Genomic DNA, 24,745 nt, shown 5'->3' with positions numbered 1-24,745 from the left:
TTAAAAAGTAAAAGTCCCTACTTCTAAAAACGTAACAAGAAATTAAACATAATATTCTGCAAAACAGAATGTGGAATTCCTCTGAATAAAGTATTTCCTAAGAGTTGTAAAATAAGTTTTAAAGGCTTCATCACAGCTTACAATTATAGTAATTCAAAATTCTTAGATGTAAATGTGTGGTTTGACTACATGCTTAGTTGCAATTTATTTACATGTATTTATTTATTTTTAAGATTCTGGAAGTTTCAGCCACTCTGGGGATCAGCAAAGGTATGTGTCCTTATGTTGTATACAAAGATGTTATGGTCGAATGGGAATGAGGTAGGTACGTTCAATATAGTGCAGTGTCCCCAGTCTATGATATATGTTCTTTTGACTTTTTACCACAAAGTACTTGTTTGTTTTGAGAAAATTTTTACTTCAGATCCCATATGTAAAATACTATGAACTGTGCATGCCATTTTAGTTTCCTTGTTTTGTCTTCCCTGATGCAATTCAAGGCACTTAAATACAATCACCAACTTTACTTTCCAATTCTTTGAAACAGTCTTGGTCTGTCTCTGAGTGTTTTCCGGGTTACCATTCCTCTGGAGTAGCTACTGTGCCACAAGTTAATTGACTGAGGTGCCAAAATGTTCCCAAAGGCTGTGCTATCAGAATTTATGCTAATTGGCACAAATACCAGTCGTACCAATTCAAGATTTCCTCTTATGTGTAGAAGAGGACTCAAAATGTTCTACTTTTCCTAGAAGACACTTTTCCAAAGGGGAAGTACCTGTCTCTTGGACCTTTCCCAATGGAGCGTACATTTTGGAGGAAGTATTTGGCCACAATGGCTAGGCAGATATCAAAATTCAGAAAACATACTACGGATAGTCCTTGAGTTACAACTAAAACAGACCCTATCCATTATGGTCATAGTGGTGACTATCCCAATTTTATAAAACTCTTGTGGCAATCACTAAGTGAATACAGCAGTCATAAAACAAATGTGGTCATTAAGTAAATGTGTGGTTGTTAAGTAAACCAGCTGGTTCACTATGGGTGCTGTTTTGTCAAAAAATGGAAGCGACTGCCCCTTTTCAGCAAAACTGGTAAAACATGATCACATGATTGTAGGATGCTGCAAAACAGCTGTAAATGTGGCTAATGTTGCCAAGTGTGACCCCGGCAACCATTAGAATTTATTTTTAGGTAGGTCATAACTTCAAATGGTCACTAAGCACCAGTTATACATTGAGGTCTACCTGTATATAATCCCAGTATGGCCATTACAGTAAAGGAGTGACTGACATTCTGGCTTGAATTTTTTGGTTACAGAATGGATCCTTTATGTCACCATTATTTTAGCTACTTAATTATGTATTGCCAAACTCAAAAATGTATAAAATAATGGTAGATTACTTTTGCATGTCACCCCATATTAATTTTCCTTTGCAAGGTTGGACCTTCTGATCTTGCTGCATAGAAATAGTTCCCCCTCCCCAATTTTTATCTTTTTTCACATGTATGTTCTCTCTGTCTCCTCTCTCTTTGTATATATGTATGTGGGTGGGTGGGTATCAATGTACTGAAGATAGTACTTACTTTGTGTTAAAGATGTCATACAGTACTTTGTTTTATTTAAATACTTGTTTTGCCAGTGGGTGGTAATTGCACTTCTTTTAAACGTCCTAACCTTTTTTTCCAGCTATGCAGGGTATGGAAATCAAGGAAATCAAAATTATGGACATATGCCACAGGTAGGCTGAGCAGTTGCATCATTGCTTCTTTAAATGCAAAACATTTTTCTTGATCGAGATAATGATTGTATTCTCCAACTTGCTTCTTTGATTGTGCCACAGTAAATAATATCTTGCTTCCTTGTAGAGCAGGCATGTCAAACTCACAACATCATGTGACGTCTCGTGACTTTTTCCCCATTGCCGGCAATGGGGTGGGCACGGTTTCGGCGTGACGCATCCAGCTCACAGACCATCAGTTTGACATGCCTGCTGTAGGGGAATAGTGAGAGAACATTTTGGGAGAAAGGTTAAAAAATTATCTGAGATGACAAACAGTCACACTAAGATTACTTATCAGTAGATTCCTATTGCTTTGATTATATGTGTCTTAATTTATTGAAGCCATTAATTCATAAAGTGAAAGCTGGCTGTGATTTTGGGCCATTCACTCACTCTCAGCCCAATCCATCTCACAGGATTGTTGCTGTTATTGTTGTAGGGAAAATAGGTGGCAGAAGAAGAACAGATTTTAGTATGGCATTTCCCACCTACTGCCTACTGATCTTCCTGGGACCACCTTGCTGCTGATGTGCTAGTGTAGCCTCACCTGACTGTTCATCTCAAATTTTCCAAGTTCCTTCCCTTCTTTTACCTATTACTACTGTCACAACACAGTATCCCATCTTCCTCCACAGCCTTCCCAACACATTCTTTCATCTACTATTATCAGTTTGTCAACACAACATATTCCATTGGCCTGTCTCTCTGGCCCACCCACATCTTTCCATGCCTATACATTCTTTGCTTCTCTCAACAGCACCCACCAGTGTTCCACACATCATATTCAGCAAATTAAAATGAGTTAAATCAAAATGTATTGTAAAATGATCTATACTTTCTCAATAAACACAGAAATACATAGCTGGAGTGGCTTATGTGTTTAGTGCACTATCTCTTTTCATCCTGCAGTTATCTTGAGACAATATACTTGACGTAAACTGGGAGTTCTAGTCCTTGCATACCTTGCACATGCCATATATCAGAGGACTAATTTTGTAGTATTCATATCTTGAATAAAACAAACAAACACATATAAAACAGGCAGTTGAGAAAAATAATGACACTGGCTTCCTCAGTAATCTTCACAATAATCCTCTAAGGTGCAATTGTAATAAACATTGTAATAATTTATTGAACTGTTGTGTAAAACATTGTGTATATACATGTGTGTATGAGAAGCTCTGACAGCTGTAATTTTGTTGGTTTGCTTTTATTTTTCTTTTTACAAAACGGAAAGATTAATTAAAGGTAAAAAAGGAAAACAGTTTCCCCAGAAACACACTAGACTAAGAGATGTTGGCTTATCTAATTGCCATTTACTACATAAGTTAATACTTTTTGAATTTAAGTAACTAGACTCGTATAAACCCAGCATTATTCTTTTTTACCTGTTTATTCATTGCAGGGCTATCCTGGCTATGACCAGAGTGGAGAGAGTTCATCTTATGCGCAAAGCTATGGAAGCTATCAAGGAAACTATGGACAGACCCAGACAGGTTTGGTTCAACATGCTGACATTTTTGTACATATGCATGACTCAAGGGCAGAGTTTACCTAAAGCATTTCCTATTGGATCTTCAGGTTATGGGCAAGGTAGCCAACAAGGATATGCCGGATATGAAAATCAGAACCAGAGCCCGTATAACCAGGAATCTTATGGCAATCATGGACAGCAGAAAGATTTGTCAGGCAGGTAAGGAATCTTGTTTTTCTGTTTTGCATTAATTGTTAAAAAAAGGGGGGGGGAAAGGGTATTACTCATGTTGCTATGTCCATAATGACTGCAAAACTAATTTTTTATAAAACTTTAAATAAAAATGTAGCAATTGATTGATTTCTGTGGGTTAGGTTGGAGATAATAGTGGCTGGAGCAGACATAACCCAATATATCTTTTACCTCTGGTTGGTATGACTATTACATTTAATTTTTTTGTCTGAGAAATTAGTGGGGAAAACAGTGTAAGGAAAATAAGAGCTTGAACAAAGATGATCAGGGGACTCAAAAAAGATGATCAGGGGACTGGAGGCTAAAACATATAAGGCACAATTGCTGGAATTGGGTATGTCTAGTTTAATGAAGAGAAGGACTAGGGGTGACATGATAGCAGTATTCCAATATCTCAGGGGTTGCCACAAAGAAGAGGGAGTCAGGCTATTATCCAAAGCGCCTGAAGGCAGTACAAGAAGCAACGGATGGAAACTAACCAAAGAGAGAAGCAACCTAAAACTAAGAAGAAATTTTCTGACAGAACAATTAATCAGTGGAACAACCTGCCTCCAGAAGCTGTGAATGCCTCAACATTGGAAGTTTTTAAGAAAAGACTGGACAGCCATTTGTCTGAAATGGTATAGAGTTTCCTGCCTGAGCAGGGGGTTGGACTAGATGACCTCCAAGATCCCTTCCAACTTTATTTATTTTATTATTGTTGTTGTTATTATTTTCAATCTTCATGTTGATCAGAATTTGCTGATAATTCTGAGTGAAAAATCAGACTTACTGAACTTTCCTTGTCAGTAGCTCACAATTCTAGCTTTCTTAACACTATATGAACAAGCTGATTTGTCTACAGTGAATTTTCTAGATCATATGAATGAATGTTTGATAATATACCCTTCCTAAAACATTTTGACAAGGTAAGACTGTGTTCCCTTCTATTGATAACCTGTGTTATTTAAAGTCTGAACAACATGGGACCAGCATAGTTGATAAATTGCTTCCAGTGTTACAAACATTTTTATATTTTCTAAATTGCTTAGAAATGTTTTTATATAGAAAGTAGTCTAAACCAGGAATCTCCAACCCCCAGGTCGCTGCCTGTTAGGAACCGGGCTGTGCAAGCAGCGAGCAAGCATGGAAAGCTTTATTTGTGTATTCGCAGGATTAGATTCTGTGCATACAATCATCCAAAAGGTTAGGGATCACTGGTCTAAACAAAAGCAACAGCATTCGGGTTTTTTTAGTGGAGTGCTGAATTATATTAATTCTTCTTACTTTCTGCTTGATTGGATTATCAGTTGAAACTATATATTCTTTTTAGCTTTAACCAATAATTTTCAAAACTTGATTAGGGAGGAGAGAAAATATCTGGGGGAACTGTGTCCTCTCCCTTTGTTTTGTTTTCTACCCAAATCACAACCTCAGTATTTTGAGAGGGAGCTTTGGCTAATCTAACTGAATAATGCAGTATATTACTTCAAGGAACTTTGGAAGGAAGAAAACGGAAACTATAACTTTGTAGTTATAATCTTTGCATTGTTAAGTCTGACTTAAGATCCAGTTCAGGAGTTGCATTTCATAGACATCAGCAACACATGTAAGCTTATGAGCAAAGATTCTTACATAGTCATCTGTGAAATATTTACCTCCCCTTTGCTGGGCCTCCAAGCAGAAGCTGAATGGTGATTTGTTAAGGATGTTTTAGTTCAGGTTTCTGTACTGAGAAGGAAATTGAATTTGATGGCATACATTTGTCGTTATTATTCTATTTGATTGTATCTGAGGGTTTTGACATTCTTTGTTGCTTTGAATGAATAAGACCAAGAAAGTTGTCTTTGTATCATTATATGCACTTCTGAATAAAAAAGAGTATAGTTAATTTCTTGTTTGCTTCAATGTAAGGTCTTCCTATGACCAGAAATCCACCTACGGGCAACCAGGTTCATACAACCAGTCTTCAAGCTACAGCCAGCAGCCAGGATCCTATGACCAACAACAAGGTTACAGTCAACCACAAAGATCATTTGATCAACAGTCAAGTTATAACCAGCAGGGACAGCAAAGCTCATATGACCAGCAATCAGGATACAGCCAAAATCGAGGCTCATATGACCAGCAACCTCAGCAGAGCTATGAGCAGCAACAAAGCTCCTACAACCAGAAGCCAAACTACAGCCAGCAACAAGGCTCCTATGGTCAGAACCAGCAGTCATACCAGACACAACAGAAGGAAAGCTATGGGCACAGCATGCCAGGTAGGCAGTACATGACGTCCAGACAGAAACATTTTACAAAACAAAGTATTGTGGCAAACCTTTTAGAAACTCGAGGATTTTAGTACCCAAGAGGTTGCAAAGAGTATGTAACTTAAACAGATATGGGTCAACTGCATCTTGTTGCCGCATCATCTTTTCTCTGATTTGGGCATAACATGAAATAATATTGACAGTTCTGCTGAATTGTTTCCTTCCAGTTGATTTTTAAAGCAGGTATTATGATAAGAATTAATTAAATTAAATTAGTTCCTGTTCTTGGTGGGTTATTTTGTTTACATTAGCGGTATAATAGCATGAACTTTTTATTTTCATGTAGGCCAAAATGCCTATTCTATGATCTTGCCTGCTGTGGCACATACGTAACATCCAAAGCCAAATAAGTATTTCTCTCCCTCTACAAGTATTTCAGGACATTCATTTAAAATATTAAGAAATTTTGACTGAATGGGAGTTCTAACCTTTTCATCTTCATTGTATAATTTATTCAATGTGTGTAATTCTAAACTAAAGTTAGTCACTTACTAACTGCTTTGAAATTCCTTAGATGATCGTCGTGAAAAAACCAGATTTGGAGACGATAACCGAGGCTATGGGGGCCCACGAGCTGGAAGCAGATTTGATTCTGATAACAGAAATTCTGTGTCTGGCATGAGGTAAATAATTTAATCTAGGAGCTGGAAAATGTTTATGTTACCTGTTTAGTCCAATGTTTTCCTTGCTTGCTTGGAAGAATGCTCTTAAAAACTACTTGAAGGAGTACTTTTTCTTCCTGAAATACTAATATTAATGATCTGCATTAAACATTCAAGTCCCCAAATACTAATCTAGGTTATCTTTCTGGCTGATTCATTCACCTACTAAGCCATTCATATGGTTTGTTTAGTTTTGGCTTAACATGGTTTATACAACTAGCCATCATTTACTCATAGCCTGTGTGATGGCATATAGTGTTCTGGTATGGATCCAGTCATTGTAGCTCTAATACGTTAAAAGTCATTGCTTAGTATAACGTATAATCCAGCCTATACTTACCTCATACAAAGAATTGATCAGGAATGCATAAAAGACTACAGTTTGTAATTTAACACTAAAATATATTTTTATAAAAGATAATAAAGGATACTTGAGATTCTATTCTATTCTATTCTATGCCAGGCTTGGCCAATTATACTTTTTTATTCATTTATGCCAATATCCATGGTATACATGTAAATTGGGCAACTGCTCTTCTTCATTAGCTTCTGAGAAGTGGGATTGCTGAAGGTTTTGTTGTCCTGAACCTTTCCCAATACTTTGATATAAAATTTGTTCATGCCATGAAAAATTTAATCTGACTTACAGATTATGCAACTGTTACAAGACCAGGAATAAGGTAGACAAATTATGATTCATTCACAGGTCTTCTCCTGCTAAACTATAAGGTTGGCTTTGTAATGATTGCTCTTTTAGCAGGTACAGCTAACCATATTTGTGAATCTTAATAAGCAAAGTTAGATTTAGGCTTTGTCTACCCATACATAACCACGGGCCAATATCATGCTTTATTTTCAATTTGGTTCTCAAGTTTTTCCCATGTAGACGAAGCAATCTTTTATTGGAATATCACACTAAGCTTAAATTATCAAGCTTGTCTATCAACTGCACTTACTTGAGGATGAGCCAACAAGTGTGTACAGTTGTATTTACGGCTGAGTTTGGAGGGAGGTATGAAGGCAGTGGCTATGTCTTATTTTGAATTTACAGTTCTATTTCAGCATTGTTTTTAACAGAGATCTGAAAATAGAACATTTATCAATGGGTAGCACCATTGCATTATATTTGATTTTGTGTCAAAAGGGTAGATTCTCAGTGTGCGGTTACAGTTAATTGACATCTAAGCTGCCTTAACTTGAATTATTGCTTTTGAACCTGATGGAACAAAGTTAGGAAAGGAACGAGTTAGGAAAAGAGGTGAATTTGGCTGAATTGAGTTTAGAATTTTCTGCACTGACCAGGAGAAAGTCTGCTTTTATCAACTGCCCTGTTTTTGCTGTGTGCTGTATGTTTGTGTTTGCAATGTTTGTAGCCTGCCTCAATCTGTAGACTGGGTACTATGTAACAGAAAAAAGGAAATGCAAATATAGAAAAAAGGAAAACTAAAACTATAATAACAAAAAAAGAACTACTTCCTAACACGTACAAAACAAAGCAGTCAACTCTCATTGATACCATGCTGGAAACATTTTCTGAAATGCTGAAAGGGAAATAACAGATCTCTAAGAATAAAGTTGCCATAGCACATGGGTTACTGCCAGAAAGGCCATGTCTCCCTAACCTTCTGTAGGTGGAAGGAAACAGAGGAGGTCTTTATCAGACTTGAATTTAAGACTGCTATCCCTACAAAGTAAAAAACAAACTATTCAGTCTGAAACTGATGTTAATACTTATTCTAGCCAGTGTCCGATTTGATTTACCTCAGGGTTTTGACTGGGGGATTTCAAAGCAGAACATAGGAAATGAGCCTTGTTGTTTGGCATTCTGGGTATAATAGATCTCATCCAAGTTTTGAGAACTGCCTCAGAGGTAAAACAATGGCTATAAAAGTGGTATGGAAAAATTGCATTTACAAAAATTAGATATTTTGTCGTCTGCATTGGCAAACAAATGGATGAGAGCTGCTTCTCAAAATAAATTAGAAGATTGAACCTGGGCAGACCACGCTCAACATCATGTTGATATAGAACAGATAAGCACTGAACCAATCTATTGATACCTCTGTATATGGAACAAATAAGGTGGCAGAAACTGAAGTAGGATCACTTGTTCTGTATTTTTATCAGGTGTAAAGTAAATACAGTGTGTGCAAAAACTTATTGTTTATAAGTCCTCCTCATCCTCAGTCTATTGATTTCTTGCTTTTATCCAACCATTGATTACTCTTTACCCCCCCAAAAAAATTAAAAATAAAAATGGCACATATCTTACAGAATGTTGCAAAAAAAAGGAAACAACTCTTAATCTCTGATTTATTAAATTTGATTCGGGAAAACAGCATTATATCTATACGGTTTTGGGAGGATATTTACTTCATCTATTTTTTCCTCTCTTTAGTAATCTGCCAGTCAAATTCTTTTCTTGACCGTTTAACTGGTTTGCTTAATATAGTTGACATTATGATGCCTCTTAAAATTAATGTGAGGTCATAGCTCAGTGATGAAAGTGCATGTTTTGCGTGCTGAAACTCCCCAGCTCCTGGCATTGCTGTGTAAAGATGTTCAGGAGCTTTGACTAAACAGTACTAGCTGTATTAGGGATATAACTTGGATACAAGCCTGGGTTTTATATAGAAATGCCAAAAAAGTCTACAGTTTGTTCTGGGGTGTTGTTGTTTTTGCTTTGCCGTGTCACTTTGAGCCAGAGAAACTTGAGCCACATTCACATGCTTGATGGCAATTATTTTTTTAAAAAACTTGCATTTTCCTCATCATCAGTTTTTAAAATATCTTAGACTAAATAATAATTGAGAGACCACCAAGTCCAAGGACTTCATATATTTTGTCTACAAAAGTAAATTTATGAAGTGGCTTGAAAAAGTGCAAGCTTTATCTAAATGTGGGTGGTAATATCCTAGGGGACAAAATAAATCAAACTGAGAATCAGATAACAGAGTGCAAGAAATATAACCTGAGAATATGTATAGACCAGGGGTAGGCAACCTCGGCTCTTTTATGACTCATGGCCAGCTTGGCTGGCTCAGGAATTCTGGGAGTTGAAGTCCATGAGTCATAAAAGAGCCGAGGTTACCTACCCCTGGTATAGACCAACAACAAAATGCTAGCTTTTGTTTGCCATCAATATCAGCTAGTCATTGAAGCACTAAATCATTAGTGTATAGTAATAGTAAATAAGATAGGAACCTCATCTTTCACACTAAGTGACAAAAAGCATTCTTGGATGTACATGCCTAAAAAACACAATTGACCCCCCCTTCATTTTTTGTAGTGGATATTTTAAAATAATAGAGACAATTGACATAGTAATTGAATGCTTTGTTCTTTAATTGCCTTAACTGACTGTAAATTATTTTACAGAAGTTACAAGCTACCCCTAAATATGCAGAATTAAATTAATTTTTTAGAATTGGCAAAAGCAAATTGGCTTGGACATGAAGAGGTAGCTAAAACGGGAGTGAAATGGAGTATTATTTTTTTTGGCCTGAAGGATATGCTTCCTACTTCTGTCCTATGTATGTAGGGCTGCTATGGTTCTGGCTAGTGATGCTATGATATCCCTTGAAAGACAGTACTGATATTTTAAGATCTGGGAGATGGATAGGTGGAAATACAGGGCCAAATGTTCCCAGAAATGTTATAGAGTTAACTCTTGCATTTTGCCCTTTAACTACCCCTACGTGGGGGGGAAAAAGTCTGAAATATTTAGCTTACCCAATCTTGAGGCTTCAAATTAAAAGCCTGTGGATTTGTAGGTTGCTCAGTTCTCATTTAAAGGTTTATTAAAATCCGCGTTCTTCTGGATGTGCTGTCATCTGTTCACATATGTGCCCTAAGCATATGCTAATATCCAGGATAAGCATCTCTCTATAAACTATATAACTGTGAAGTGTTTATGTCATTCATTTATTCAGCTACAGAATTAACACTTCTAATTCTAATTGAAGGCGAACTCATCAAATTTGCAGATGACACCAAACTGACAGGAGTAGCCAACCCCCCAGAAGACAAACTCAGGATCCAAAAAGATCTTGACAAACTTGAATAATGGGCCCTATCCAGTAAAATAAGCTTCAGTGTGGAGAAAAGCAAAGTCTTACATTTAGGCAGGAAAAACCAAACATACAAATACTGATTGGGCGAGATCTGGGTTAAAAACAGTAACTGTGAAAGGGACCTTGGAGTCCTAGAGGATGATCACTTGATTATGAGCCAGCAGTGTGCAGCAGCAACCAAAAAAGCTAATACAATCCTGGGTTGTATAAACAGAGACATAGAATCAAGATCATGTGAAGTACCATATTAGTACCACTTTATAAAACCCTAGTAAGACCACACCTGGAATACTGCAGCCAATTTTGGTCACCATATCACAAAAAAGATGTTGAGAGTTTGAAAAAAATTCAGAGAACAACAGCTAATATTATCAAAGGCCTGGAGACTAAAACATACAAAGAATGGCTACGGAACTTGGGTTTGGCTAGTCCAGGGGTCAGCAACCTGAAACAGTGAAAGAGCCACTTGGAACCGGTTCCCTCACAAAAGGAAAAACTGGGAGCCGCAAAAAAATGTGTGCGCATGCGCGTACATGCGCGCATGCGCAGAACAGGGTTTGACTGAAGAGTGGAGCCAAGGCGAGATATGCACCTACCCTGCATATTTGAATTGATTGGTTGAACTTTTTTAGTCCCACTTTTTTTTGGGGGACTGCACATGGCAGAGGACTGGGAGCCGCAGAAGATGGCTGAAAGAGCCGCATGTGGCTCTGGAGCCGCGGGGTGCAGACCTGTGGGCTAGTCTAAAGAAAAGAAGAAATAGGGGAGACATGATAACAGTGTTCCAATATCTTAGGGGCTGCCATAAGGTAGAGGGGGTCAGGTTGTTTACCAGAGCACCAGAGGGGAAGGACGAGAAACAATGGTTGGAAACTGATCAAAGAGAGAAGCAACCTGGAATTAAGAAGAAACTTCCTGACACTGAGGACAATCAACCAGTGGAACAGCTGGCCTCCAGAAATCATGGATGCTCCATCACTGGAGATTTTTAAGAAGAGACCAGACATTCACCTGTCTGAGACGGTATAGGTTCTCCTGCTTGAGCAGGGGGCTGAACTAGAAGGACCTCCAAGGTCCCTTCTAGTTCTATTCTATTCCAAAACTGTTGGAGTTCCAGCAGTGTCTTACCAGTACAAAGCATAGCTAAAGAAAATGAGTAGCCATAGTTTGAGATAATAAACATGTTGCCAGATCAGGAGGTGGAGAATAATGGGAACCCAACAGGACAAAAACGTTTAGCTATCATTTGGATGTAAAGCAGAGGAGATAAACAAATGGGATAGAAACATAGTAGACCATGAGCATTAAAATAGCAATTTATAACAGGATACAATTTTATGTTCTGTGTCGCTAACTAAATTGAACCATTCTATAATGTTGAATGAACAACACTTGCCATTTTAGACAGCCTTATTTTGCCTTTGAGAACAGTTTTATATATAGAATAATAATTGGGATTCATTGTATCCAGACTTAATAAAGTTGGAAGAGACCTTGGAGGTCATCTAGTCCAACCCCCTGCTCAGGTGGGAAATTCTATGCCATTTCAGACAAACGGCTGTCCATTCTCTTCTTAAAAACTTCCAGTGTTGGAGCATTCACAGCTTCTGGAGGCAGGTTGTTCCACTGGTTAATTCTAACTGTCAGGAAGTTTCTCCTTAGTTCTAGGTTACTTCTCTCCTTGATTAGTTTCCATCCATTGCTTCTAGTCCTGCCTTCAGGTGCTTTGGAGAATACCTTGACTCCCTTTTCTTTGTGGCAGCCCCTGAGATATTGGAATATTGCTATCATGTCCCCCCTTATCCTTCTCTTCATTAAACTAGAGATGCCCAATTCCAGCAACCGTTCCTTATATGTTTTAGCCTCCAGTCCCCCAATCATCTTTGTTGTTTTCTGATAGTTAATCCTATTCTTAATACTGTAGAATGTAATTGTATTCTTAATGCCGCAGAACCAAAGATTCATGCTTAAAATTCCCCAGACAAAAATGGCTTTACTGGACCTGATTCTGTCCATATTACTCAGTTTGCTTGATGTAGACATGCTATGTAATAGTAATAGTACAGATTTGGCCTTGAGATATTTTTCCCTTGTTTGTAAATTTACTCTCAAGTAAGTAATAAAATGAATTGATAAGTGATTGCACATTATCTGATAATCTTTCACATGTCTTCATAAATACATAAAGATAATAAGGGCTTGGGTAGAATTTTTCTCCTAAAAATTTAAATATTTTTGCCCTTTCTTTAACCATGCCTTCTTTAAATAACTAATGATGGCTTATCTCCTCCCCCTTGCTCAAAGCAGTGCATATTGTTTTAAACTGAAACCTCTCAACAGATTTTTGAAGTAGGTAAGGCTGAAGGAGAGCCCTCTGGTTCTTAACTGAGGATAAGTGGGATTTGATCCATTTCTATGAATGCTACTACTTTGGATGCTGTTAGTTTAGAAATACAGTGAAATAAAGCATATTCCCCCTTACAATAGCTTGCAGATTTAGAAACTTAACTTGTAAAAATCAAATTTCACGTAAAGCACGCATTCAGATTTCATTTTAATTGACTGTTGTTTCACCACATTGTTGGGAAGTTTGACACTATGTGAACAAGAGGAATTCTGCAGTGAAATACTGTAGGATGTTGGGGTTTTTGTAAAAAAAAAAGCCATCTTACAGTCATGTCAACTACAGTATAGTCATAAGCAGAAAGTTATTTTCCTTGTTTAATTTGTGTGGTGCAAAAAAAAGTATATACTACAAATTAGACTATTTTTATAGAACATGCAGTAAATAAACTTTCAGTAAGTGCAGCTTTTGAGCCTTGGGCTCAGCATGTCAAGACTTAAAGAAGAAATTATTTCTTCAATTTTTCCTCTGCAGTGGTGGTGACCGAGGTGGCTTCAAAAATTATGGTGGTAAGTCCTGAGCATCAAAAAACTATTAAAGTGGAAACTATATTAAAAGGTGCCAAAAAATCCCAACCCCTAATGAGCCACCGAATACTGTATTTTCATGTTTCTATCCATTAGAAGCATTTGATTTTTATTTTTTTTCCTGTTTGGGCTGAGGCTGGTGTGTGTGTGTGCTTAGCTTTTTTTTTTTAAGTGTTTATAATACATTTTTTAAAATGGGATTCCTGGTTTCGTTTTTTTATTTCCCAATTGCATGAAATGATTTTTCTGGCAACTCGTTGGCTTCAGATGGCATCTACAAACAATCTTCTAAGCACATTGCCTTAGTGAGAGAATTTTTGTGGCAAAGAGCTTAGTTATGTGGACAACAGCAACTACAAGACAACCAACCGCCAGCATAAACAGCTTAGAAACCATTGTTAGTTTTCTTCTTGGGCAAAATCTTATATCATTCTTAATTGCAATTACTTGGTTTCAGTGTCACATATCTTATTGCTAATATTAGTTATATCAAGATTGAATACTTGATTCTCCCTTGTGTGTGGTGTTACTTAGATACCCATTGCTTTTTTTCTCCTGTTTCACAGGTCAAAGGGATTATGGGCCAAAGCCAGATGCAGGTAAATGTAGAAGCCTTAGATGATACACAGTTTTATGATTATCTCTCTTAGTTTTGTAGAAGATGGTTTTTTCCAGTCTTGGGCCAGTTCCCCAAAATTGTGGCAGACTTGAGCAGGCTTGTTCATAGTATTTTGGAAAGGATAAAATTGCAGTTAACTCAGCCATCTCCTTCATGATGTCACTCTGTTTTCTTGGCACCATTAGTAATCCTTTAATTAGACTGGAATAAAACTAGGGCAAAGTGGAATAATCATTGAACTGCTAGGAATTCCTCTCCCGGCCCTATCAGGAAATGCCAGCAATGAAACTACCCTCAAATTCTGGAGGACTAATACTAATATTCCCATGTAGATTCATGTAACACACTAAACCAAATTCAAATAAACCTACTGTTTAAACCTGAAAATTGTAGTTTCTAAATCATGGTTTATTAAATCATTTCTTAGAACAATGTGTAACCCCAGTCAACAGTTTCCATTGGTACAAAACAACTTGTACTATTATTAAATGCCATACATGATAGGAAGGGGAGGGCTAAAAACACTTCGTTCCCCTTTGAATACTGTACATAGGTAACTAAATCAAGTAAAGTGAAAGAAATGACTTGATAAAATGCATCAGCTTAGATGGCTTTAAGACAAAAAGAGGGGGATAGACTAGATTCACGGTGCACACATAATAATGGTTGCTATGTTCTAACCCTCCTTGTAAACTTTCTAGAGCCGTTTGATTTATCAGTGTTGGAGAAAAAAGATGCGAGATTATGTAGCTCCTTAATCCAGGAAGGGTGTTTTGGGATTATTTGAGCAGAATGGCTTTTGTTTTCTACTCTTAATTAATATGATCTTTTGGTAAAATGTAGGTTTCCTAAATGTTGTACAGAATTCAAAGAAGAATGGCCTTAGTTGGTCTTTTACTATTGAGTAGCAGGATTACATACCAAACCATTTTTGGAATTTTTAATTCCAGTAAAGGGGGTTATTTGAAAAGATCCCTTAGCCTCCTAATAGCGCAGCGATTCTTTGTTCAGGGTGAATGGTAACTTTTTGTCTAACTATTTTGTTTGATATTTTGAACTAAATAGCAAAATGCTTAATGAGAAAAAAAAGTCTTGAAAGCAGTATATATGTTAGATTGACAGTTCAATAAAAACATAGTACTATAAGTAAAGAAAATAAATTAAAATTCTTTGCAAATGACTTTTTTCTAGCTGACTTCTGAATTAATAATACATGCATGCAATCAGTTTGTGGAAAGGAATCTTAGTGACAGGATGTTTTTTAATGGTGGTGCTTTTTCAGAATTAATGTATATGCCTGTGAAGTAGACAATTAATCAAGCTTATAGCTTTTACATGCCTTGGCTCAGATTTAAAATTGTGATGAGAAACAAATCCTTGCAAAAAGCATTAACAGTCCAGCTGCTGTATTTAGAATCTGTAATGTTCTGAATTGTTAATTGTTCACTGTCACTAGTAGCATTGGGTGAAAAATGTTTTTGCACAATTGTGCACCTTTTAACAAATGTTAATATTTCTGATTAAAAATTGCATTGAGAGTAGATTATTCATAATGGTTTTCCTTAAACATGGGTAATTCTTTGCTTTCGGTTTCTGTGCATTTATACTGCATATGCATTTTCTCAGCTTGACGCAGTTTAAATGTCTTGATTTAATTCTCTTGAGTACACAGAGGGGGCAAAGTATAAAGTCTCACTGGTTGACATATGAAATTAGCTTTCTTGGACATTTTGAAAAAAAGACTGTAATACTTTGCACAGCTTCTGCTACACACTTTGGTTAAACATAACACCAAGCTCTCTTCAATGTAGATTCAGAGTCTGACAATTCTGATAACAACACCATCTTCGTACAAGGACTTGGAGAGGATGTTTCACCAGATCAAGTGGCTGATTACTTCAAGCAAATAGGTGTTATTAAGGTATTTAAGGTGGTAAAATTTTAAAAAGGGGAGCAAATCGGCTAATACAGGCTAAGAGAAGAAAAAGGAGGAATAATAAGTATTTAAAAAGAGAATATCAGTGCAGAACCAAAATATTTAAATAGATAAAAACAGTATTGAGACACTCAAATTATGAGGGCTATCAGAATGTGAACTTGAATGAAAAGGCAGTATTTCTAACGAAATATGCGTAATTGGATTCAGATTTGGCAGATCTCTAAATCTGGCAGATCCCCAGCACTGTGAAGCAGCCATTATCCATGTTCTCCATCTTGCTATCAGTTCTTTCTGAATGAATGTAAAGTATAAGTGGTTTCTTCCATTGGGTCTGGACTTTTGACACAATTGGGATCAGGATTTCCTTCACTAAGCGATATGGTCATAAAGCACGATCTCATAGTTTACCAATGGTAATCCCTATACTCCTAGTTGCATTGTTAACTGAATTCCTCCACCATTGACAGGCAACTTCCAAATGGCAACTTCCAAAGTCTGGGGAAGCTGGCAGGAAGTTGAAAGTCCTAAACTGCTTCCGGGTGTGGGAGGGAGCTACGGATGTGCAGGGGAAGTGGGGGGAGAGATGCATGGTTCAGGTGCTAGGGGGTGTGGAAGAGGTATGTGAGTCAGGGAGAATGTGAGCAGTGCAGATTAGGGCGTGTGCAAGGGAGTGTGAGAGGCTTGGGTCAGTGAGAGTGTGTAGGGGTGCGCAAGTAACCAGTATGTTATGAACACAGAGGGACTGGGAAAGGTATATGGGCGGAGGAGATTTAGTGATAGAAATTCCATGGTTGTTATAACCTGAGGACTACCCATAGATCACAATACCGTCTAAACGGAGAACTGCAAAGTATATTAACTTATTAGATCTCTGCCATACGTTTATAGGCTATTTTCTAGGTTATTTCCTTTCTGTGTTGTTACAGTTGTTGATACCCATGAAATTTGAGGGTGGAGGCTTGAAAATAGGCCACAGTTTTCTATTTGTTTATACATTCCATCAGCATATCTGAAAGTAAGGACAGGTCCTTACTTCAAGGAGCATCAAGTCTAAAATTGGTTATGAGAGACCACTCTCATTGGTTATGAGAGACAAGTAGAGACAATGTAAAAAGGAAAGCTGTTTCATCTGAGCTACGGTGGGCATTCATTTTAACTTTCATAGAAAAGATAGGCTTTGAGGAAAGATTTAAATGAAGAAAGATAGCATTGCATAACTGTTCTAGTAAGCAGTGCCAAGCAATACAGTACAAAAGGAGAGAGGGGAATGATCTTTTGAAGGAACAGATTTTGGACAGCAAAGGATGGTGGAGTTGGAGGAGGGAGCTTGTTCATGGCAGAATTCACCATTATTAGATTATTAGACTCTTACATGGATGGTAAAAAAGAATTCTCTCTTTTTCCCAGACAAACAAAAAGACAGGTAAACTTATGATAAATCTGTATACAGACAAGGACACTGGCAAGCCAAAGGGAGAAGCAACAGTATCTTTTGATGATCCTCCATCTGCTAAGGCCGCCATTGACTGGTTTGATGGTAAGATTGTCCCATAGGGCTTGCCAACCAATTAAAACATGAGCACTGAAATGTCTCATTATAGGCAGATTATAAAATTGTTAAGCCACATTTATTTATGCATTTATTTATCAGGCAATATTTGGAAACCTCTCATCTCCTTCACAGGGATTCTGGGTGGTATACAAATAAAATGTTAAAAACATAATAATAAAGGCTGTTGCTGCTATAGCAAGGGTGGATTTTGTGGAAATGGAATGCATGTGTGGGAAATGGTTTCCCTGGCCAGCACTGAAGTTCAGTCCATTAGATGGACCCCCAGGTTAGGGAAGATTGCCTTATAAGACTGAGCATAAGTGAACTCTGCATTATTATCAATTTTGCATGGTGTAGTTTTTTGGATTCAGTACTTAAGCATTTTATTTCCATGTTGTAGCTGGCCACTCGATTTATTCTTGATCTCTATTCTTCCCTCTAAAGGAAAAGAATTCAATGGCAGCGTTATCAGGGTTTCCTTCGCAACCAGACGGCCGGAATTCATGCGAGGTGGTGGAAGTGGTGGTGGTGGTGGTGGTGGTGGTGGACGCCGAGGTAGTAACCGATCCAGATGCCTTCTACATTGTAGTCCAGTGGTGCATTTCCTTTTTGGGTTGTTCATCTGGGTTTCTCCCTGTGAAAGGGAGCAACACTTCAGCCTAACCTGTTTTCATGATTATCCCTGACCAAACAGCTGGTACATATTGGCCAGTTTTGATGTCAGAGGCTAGTCATGCTGTATATTGCGAGTCTTTGCCATAAGGGCCACATACCCATTTCTTTGTTATAATTGTAATATCATTGTGCTTGCAGGTTCACGTGGAGGGGGCTTTGGAAGAGGAGGGGGGTTCCAGGGCCGAGGTGGAGAACCCAAGAGTGGTGATTGGGTTTGTCCTAACCCGTAAGTCACTTTCAGTCTTATACTGAGGTTGCCTAGAACTGCTTAGTCTAAAAGTAGATTATTTGGGACAATGAATAGTTGGAATATTGAAAAGGTAGCATGGAAATTCCCCCAAAATGGCTGCCACGAAAGGCTTCTCTGTTCACAAAATAGCTGCTAAGGGTGTGGGGTTTGATCTCTCATAAGAAAAAAAAAATCCAGAACTAACTAATCCAACTAGCAAGGTTGCTCAAATCAGCTGGCTTATCTACACCTTCATTCTGTGCAAGGTTCCAAACAGCACTTGCCTGCAACTACCTATCATTTTTATTTCCTAAGGATCTTTATTTCCAAGTTCATTCTTGGAAATAAAATGATGCTAGATGTTTTGCAGCATGCTAGTTTTATTTTTCCAGTGGAAAGATTTTTTTAAATGGAACAGGGTATCTGGCAGGAGCATCAAATTGCCTACCCTATTTGATAGGCTTTTCAGGATTGTTCAAAAGTGCAGTTTGAAGCTGATGTAATCTAGTATCTTTAACTAGAAGAGTTTGACCTTTCACTCAGAGGTTGCTAGCTTCTATCTGTTTGAGCTCCCTTCCTGCTGATCTCATGGACCAATCCATGTAATTTTTGAGACAACAGCGTCGAAGTTGTTTGCGATTGCCCTCTTTAAAGATTTTTCCTTCCAATTTTTCTGGTGTACAGTCCCTAGTGGCTTCTCAATCAAGCATTAAACAGATCTGACCCTGGGCGAACCTTTCAGTAATAGACCAGTTAGCGAGATTCTGCCAGATGCTGTAGATTTTACTCAGAGAACGATTTGGCAACTCAAATATCTTGCTACTGGGCAGTGGCATTTCCCCCCCTCCTTTATTTTGTTAGATTATTTCCATTGTCAGAACTCAGTAGTTATACCAAAACTATTATAGCTGAATGAGAATTGGAGTCTAATAAGATGAGCAAAAATCAATGTTTCTAAATAAGGGCTACACAGATAGTCCCATTCAATTCATTAAATGACTGCTAAAACTTATAGCGGCACTGAAAAAAGTGACTTGTGATCATTTTTCACACTTAAAACCATTGCAGCATCCCCATGGTCATGTTTCTGTGGCAAGAAAGGTTGTAAAATGGGGCAAAATTCACAGCTATCTTGCTTAGCAACAGAAATGTTGAGCTCAATTGTGATCTTAAGTCGAGGACTACCTGTGTAAAATTTATTGAGTATATAGCCCTTGCCTTCACTCTTAGTCTCTTAGCAATTACTGAGAGGTGTTTCCTGGTCTTTTTCAGGAGCTGTGGAAATATGAATTTTGCTCGCCGGAATTCCTGCAATCAGTGTAATGAGCCCAGACCGGATGACGGGCGTCCCTCTGGAGGAGGTGTGTGAAAACCCCACCATTTAAAAATGGGGGAATGTTGTTGGCTGGAGTGACATTCAGAATTTTTTGTTTTATCTTCCTTCTTTGCAGATTTCCGTGGCAGAGGTGGTTTTGGAGGTGATCGGGGATTCAGAGGCCGTGGTGGCCGGGGCGGTGGCTTTGGTGGCAAAATGGGAGGAAGGTTGGTACTGAATTTTTACACATTTACAGAAGTGTTGTGTGTTTTTTTTCTTCAAACGGTGCAGAGAACTGGCAGATGGATTAGATTAAAGTTCAGTAATGGAGAAAGTTTGGAGGTCTCCAGAGACCCACCTGCAAGTGAAAGCTGCCTGGTTCATTCTAGAATGTCAACCTACCTATCAGGAGACAGGCTCAAAAGAGTGATTTATAATGAAACCAGGGACCAGATTTTCTGGGAGAGGTTGATTGGTTTTGGCTTTAGTCACACCAGAAACATTTTTGATAAAATGTGCTTCTGTCATAAGCCAGAATGGGGTAGAACAGGGGTGTCAAACTCACCAGGTGACATGTTGCAACGTATTGCAACTGTTTCCATTGCCGGCAATGGGGTGGGTGCGGTTTCACCATGACACCCCTGGGGTAGAAGCAAGCTGGGTTTCTGAAACTCACTGGGCAGTTTGTTCCGTTGGGATAATCTGCTGCATAGGATGATCATGGGGATAAAAAGTGGGAATTTGTGTTGGCTGATTTAGCTTCTTGGAATAATGGATGGGTTGATCCTGGACAACTAATGGCCAGTTGCACATTTGTCTGAAGCCTTAAATCCTCAGGATAGATAAGCACTGATTCTGGGTTTATTATAAATTCCTCAAGGACTTATTCTTGGTTCATTATTATTATTATTATTATTATTATTAATTTTATTTGTATACCGCCCTTCTCCCGAAGGACTCAGGGCGGTGAACAGGACAATACATATTAAAAAACAAGATACAAAAATTAAAAACGATTAAACAAATGCCCATGAATAAGTTAAAACACATTAAAAATAGATTAAAACAGATTAATAAAACCCAACCCCATCCCATCAGGCCAGGCCAGCTTGTTCGAAAAGGTAGGTTTTGAGATCGCGCCGGAAGGAGCGGAGGTCAGGCGCCATCCGGAGCTCGACCGGAAGATGGTTCCATAAATCCGGCGCGCCCACAGAGAACGCCCTCCCCCTGGGGGCCACCAGTCGACATTCTTTGACCGGTGGCACCCTGAGGAGGCTCTCTCTGTGGGAGCATACTGGGCGGAGGGAAGTTGACACCGGCCGCAGGTGCTCCCCAAGGTATTCCGGACCCATGCCATGTAGGGCTTTGTAGGTCATTACCAACACCTTGAATCTCACCCGGAAGACAACTGGAAGCCAATGCAGCTCGTGGAGCAGAGGTGTAACATGGGAGTGTCGGGAAACTCCCAACACAACTCTCGCGGCTGCATTCTGTACCAGCTGGAGCCTCCGAGTGGTCTTCAAGGGTAGCCCCATGTAGAGAGCGTTGCAGTAGTCCAGACGAGAGGTCACGAGGGCGTGAGTGACCGTACGTAAGGCATCCCGGTCTAGATAGGGCCGCAACTGGTGCACCAGGCGAACCTGGGCGAAGGCCCCGCTAGTCACAGCTACTATATGGTCTTCTAGAGAAAGCTGTGAATCTAGGAGGACTCCCAAGTTGCGAGCCCTATCTACGGGGGGTAATAACTCGCCCCCCATAGAGAGAGATGGGATATCCTGAATATCCCAAGATGCCGGTACGCACAGCCACTCGGTCTTGTCAGAGTTGAGTCGAAGCCTGTTCCTCCCCATCCAGACCCGAACCGCCTCCAGGCAGCAGGACATCACGTCGAGGGCATCACTGGAGTGGTTTGGGGTCGAAATGAAAAGCTGGGTATCATCAGCATACTGATGATACCCAACTCCAAAACCACGAATGATCTCACCCAGCGGTTTCATGTAGATGTTGAACAGGAGAGGCGAGAGGACCGACCCCTGAGGGACTCCACAAGCGAGAGGCCTCGAGGTCGACCTCTGCCCCCCTGCCAACACCGACTGCAAGCGTCCCAGGAGATAGGAGGAGAACCACTGAAGGACCGTGCCTCCCAATCCCCTGAGACGCCGCAGCAAGATAACATGGTCGATGGTATCGAAAGCCACTGAGAGGTCTAATAGGACTAGGACAGAGGAATATCCCCTGTCCCGAGCCCTCCAGAGATCACCAGAGCGACCAATGCCGTCTCCGTGCTGTACCCGGGCCTGAAGCCCGATTGGTACGGGTCTAGATAATCCGCTTCATCCAGAACCAGAGGGAGCTGATGCGCCACCACACTCTCAACAACCTTCGCAAGAAAGCAAAGGTTGGAGACCGGACGAAAGTTATTTAACACAGCTGGGTCCAAGGCAGGCTTCTTGAGGAGAGGTCTCACCACCGCCTCCTTCAGGGCGGCGGGGAAACTACCCTCACTCAAAGAGGCAGATATAACCTCCTGGAACCAGCCTCGTGTCCCCTCCCGGGCTGCATAAACCAGCCAGGAAGGGCACGGGTCCAATAAACATGTGGTGGAGCTCAGCCTCCCCATAATCCTGTCCACTTCCTCCGGAGTTACAGGATCGAACTCCTCCCAGATCACATTGACAAGATCACCCGTGTCCTGATCGTCTGACTCTGCCCAGTCGGAGTCCAAATCGGTCCGAATCCGAGCGATTTTATCCAACAGATGTTGACTAAACTCAGCACGCCCCTGCAAGGGTTCCTCACTCACCTCCTGATTGAGGAGGGAGCGGGTCACCCTAAACAGGGTGGCCGGGCAATTATCTGCGGACGCGATAAGGGTAGCAAAGTAATTAGACCTCGCCACCCTTATCGCTGCGAGATAAGACCTAATATGGGTTCTTAGTCGCAATCGGTCGGATTCAGATCGGCTGGACCTCCAACCGCTCTCTAGGCCCCGTCTCCGATGCTTCATCTCCCGGAGCTCCGTGGAGAACCATGGAGCCCACTGGGATCTGCGCCGGGTCAGGGGCTGCAAGGGTACAACTCGGTCAAGTGGCTCCATGGCCGTCCTTTCCCAGGCTTCCACTAAGGCATCTGCCGAGCTGTGAGCAGAGGAGGCAGGTGGGGACCCCAGCGCTGCCTGGAATCTCTCAGGGTCCATTAAGCACCTGGGGCGGAACCATCTAATTGGTTCGACACACCCACGGCGAGGAGCAGCAAAGCGGAAGACCAGCTGCAGGAGATGATGATTTGTCCATGACAGGGGCATAACAATTGGAGAGCCCCCACCAAGATCATCTAACCACCGTCCGGATAGAAAAACCAAATCAGGGGTGTGGCCTCCCACATGAGTCGGTCCATGAATTACTTGCGTCAGGTCCATGGCCGTCATGGAAGCCATGAACTCCCGAGCTAACTCAGAAGATCCTCCCAGGGATGGGAGATTGAAGTCTCCCAAGACCATGAGTTTGGGAAACTCAATCACCAGTCCCGAGAGGATCTTGAGAAGCTCAGGCAGGGCTGCCGCTGCACGAGTAGGCAAAAGGTACACCAGCAGCAAGCCCAACTGCGCCCTAGGGCCGCATCTCAGGAGGAGATACTCACACCCAACTATCTGAAGAACGGTGGCCTCCTGCAGACACAAGGTCTCCCTCATAACTACCGCCACTCCCACTCCCCCATGGTTTTGTTTTATTTACTTCCTGCTGTTCTTCAGTATAAGTTCCCATCCAGGCACAGCTAAGCTTTGGCAAAATGAAAACATCAAGCCACATGTTCTACCCCATTAATAAATGGTCTTTGCATTCTAACTAATCCAGCTCTTATTAGTAGTTTGTTAGTGAAGTTGTGGCTCAGTGGGTTAGGACGCTGACCTTGTCGATCAGATGGTTGGCAGTTTGGCGGGTCGAATCCCGAGTGCCGCGTAACAGAGTGAGCGCCTGTTACTTGTCCCAGCTTCTGCCAACCTAGCAGTTCGAAAGCACGTAAAAATGCAAGTAGAAAAATAGGGACCACTACGGTGGGAAGGTAACAGCGTTCCGTGCGCCTTTGGCATCTAGTCATGCCGGCCACATGACCACGGAAGATGTCCTCGGACAAACGCTGGCTCTTCGGCTTTGAAACGGAGATGAGCACCGGCCCCTAGAGTCGGAAACGACTAGCACGCATGTGTGGGGGAACCTTTACCTTTACCTTAAACTTCAGACTATATTTTACTATCATTGCTAGTTGTTGTAATTCTTCCATTTATGATATTCTGAGCTTATTTCTGGACAAAGTTGAAAACCAGAAGGCTCTTTGGAAGAACAGGACTTTCAACTAGACCAGGTTTCTCTCTTCCCCCTTACCTCTTGGTGGTTTGACTCTATGTTTGTTGCTTGTGAGTGATACCAACATCCTTACTAGGAATCACGTGCAGCAACTAGATTTGTACACTTTGTATTTATTACAAGGAAGCTAAGTGTGAGAATTGAATATTTTTTTCCTCTTTTCCAGAAGTGACTTCAGAAATGATCAACGTAACAGACCCTACTAAAAAAAAAAAGAGAATGTCCCCTCCTTCTTTCTAATGGCTTTTCACAGCAGAATTGCTGAGTTTCGCCTGCTGCTTTATATCCCATGGTCTCTTGGATAGTGGAATTAAATGTAAAAACTGGATTTTTAATTTGGTGGGAGGGACTGGGATACTCTTCCCTGTTTTTTCCTCCCCTTTTTTTTTTAGCAAGTCCATTAAAATTTCATCTTTCTATTTCCGACATTCCCCCATTTTCCCCCAGCTACCAACTACACTTGTTCACAGGCTCTTAAAATAAGGATGGAATAAAATTGTAAAATATTTGCCAAAAATCTGACATGTTTTATAATACAAAAATAAAAATAAAATAAAAGCTGATTGTTTATTTGTGACA

At 40.0% G+C, this 24,745-nt stretch overlaps 1 protein-coding gene across 1 annotated transcript in view; it reads left to right on the top strand.

Annotated features, from left to right (window-relative positions):
- The window catches only part of TAF15 (TATA-box binding protein associated factor 15), a 33,121-nt gene extending 8,376 nt beyond the window's left edge, over window positions 1-24,745 (top strand). Inside the window, exons 2-16 of the mRNA XM_083374463.1 lie at window positions 234-270; window positions 1,691-1,742; window positions 3,190-3,280; window positions 3,366-3,477; window positions 5,404-5,756; window positions 6,322-6,430; window positions 13,421-13,455; window positions 14,040-14,072; window positions 15,904-16,013; window positions 17,439-17,568; window positions 18,028-18,138; window positions 18,397-18,484; window positions 19,760-19,848; window positions 19,939-20,029; window positions 24,333-24,745. Of these exons, the coding sequence (XP_083230589.1) occupies window positions 234-270; window positions 1,691-1,742; window positions 3,190-3,280; window positions 3,366-3,477; window positions 5,404-5,756; window positions 6,322-6,430; window positions 13,421-13,455; window positions 14,040-14,072; window positions 15,904-16,013; window positions 17,439-17,568; window positions 18,028-18,138; window positions 18,397-18,484; window positions 19,760-19,848; window positions 19,939-20,029; window positions 24,333-24,372 (1,481 nt within the window). The 3' untranslated portion in view covers window positions 24,373-24,745. The remainder of the gene's footprint in view (window positions 1-233; window positions 271-1,690; window positions 1,743-3,189; window positions 3,281-3,365; window positions 3,478-5,403; window positions 5,757-6,321; window positions 6,431-13,420; window positions 13,456-14,039; window positions 14,073-15,903; window positions 16,014-17,438; window positions 17,569-18,027; window positions 18,139-18,396; window positions 18,485-19,759; window positions 19,849-19,938; window positions 20,030-24,332) is intronic.

This window comes from Vipera ursinii (assembly GCF_947247035.1).
Source record: "Vipera ursinii genome assembly, chromosome: 1".
In the NCBI taxonomy this organism is placed as follows: Eukaryota; Metazoa; Chordata; class Lepidosauria; order Squamata; family Viperidae; genus Vipera; species Vipera ursinii.
Note: the sequence above shows the minus strand (reverse complement) of the source record. Positions and strands in the feature narration are given on the sequence as shown.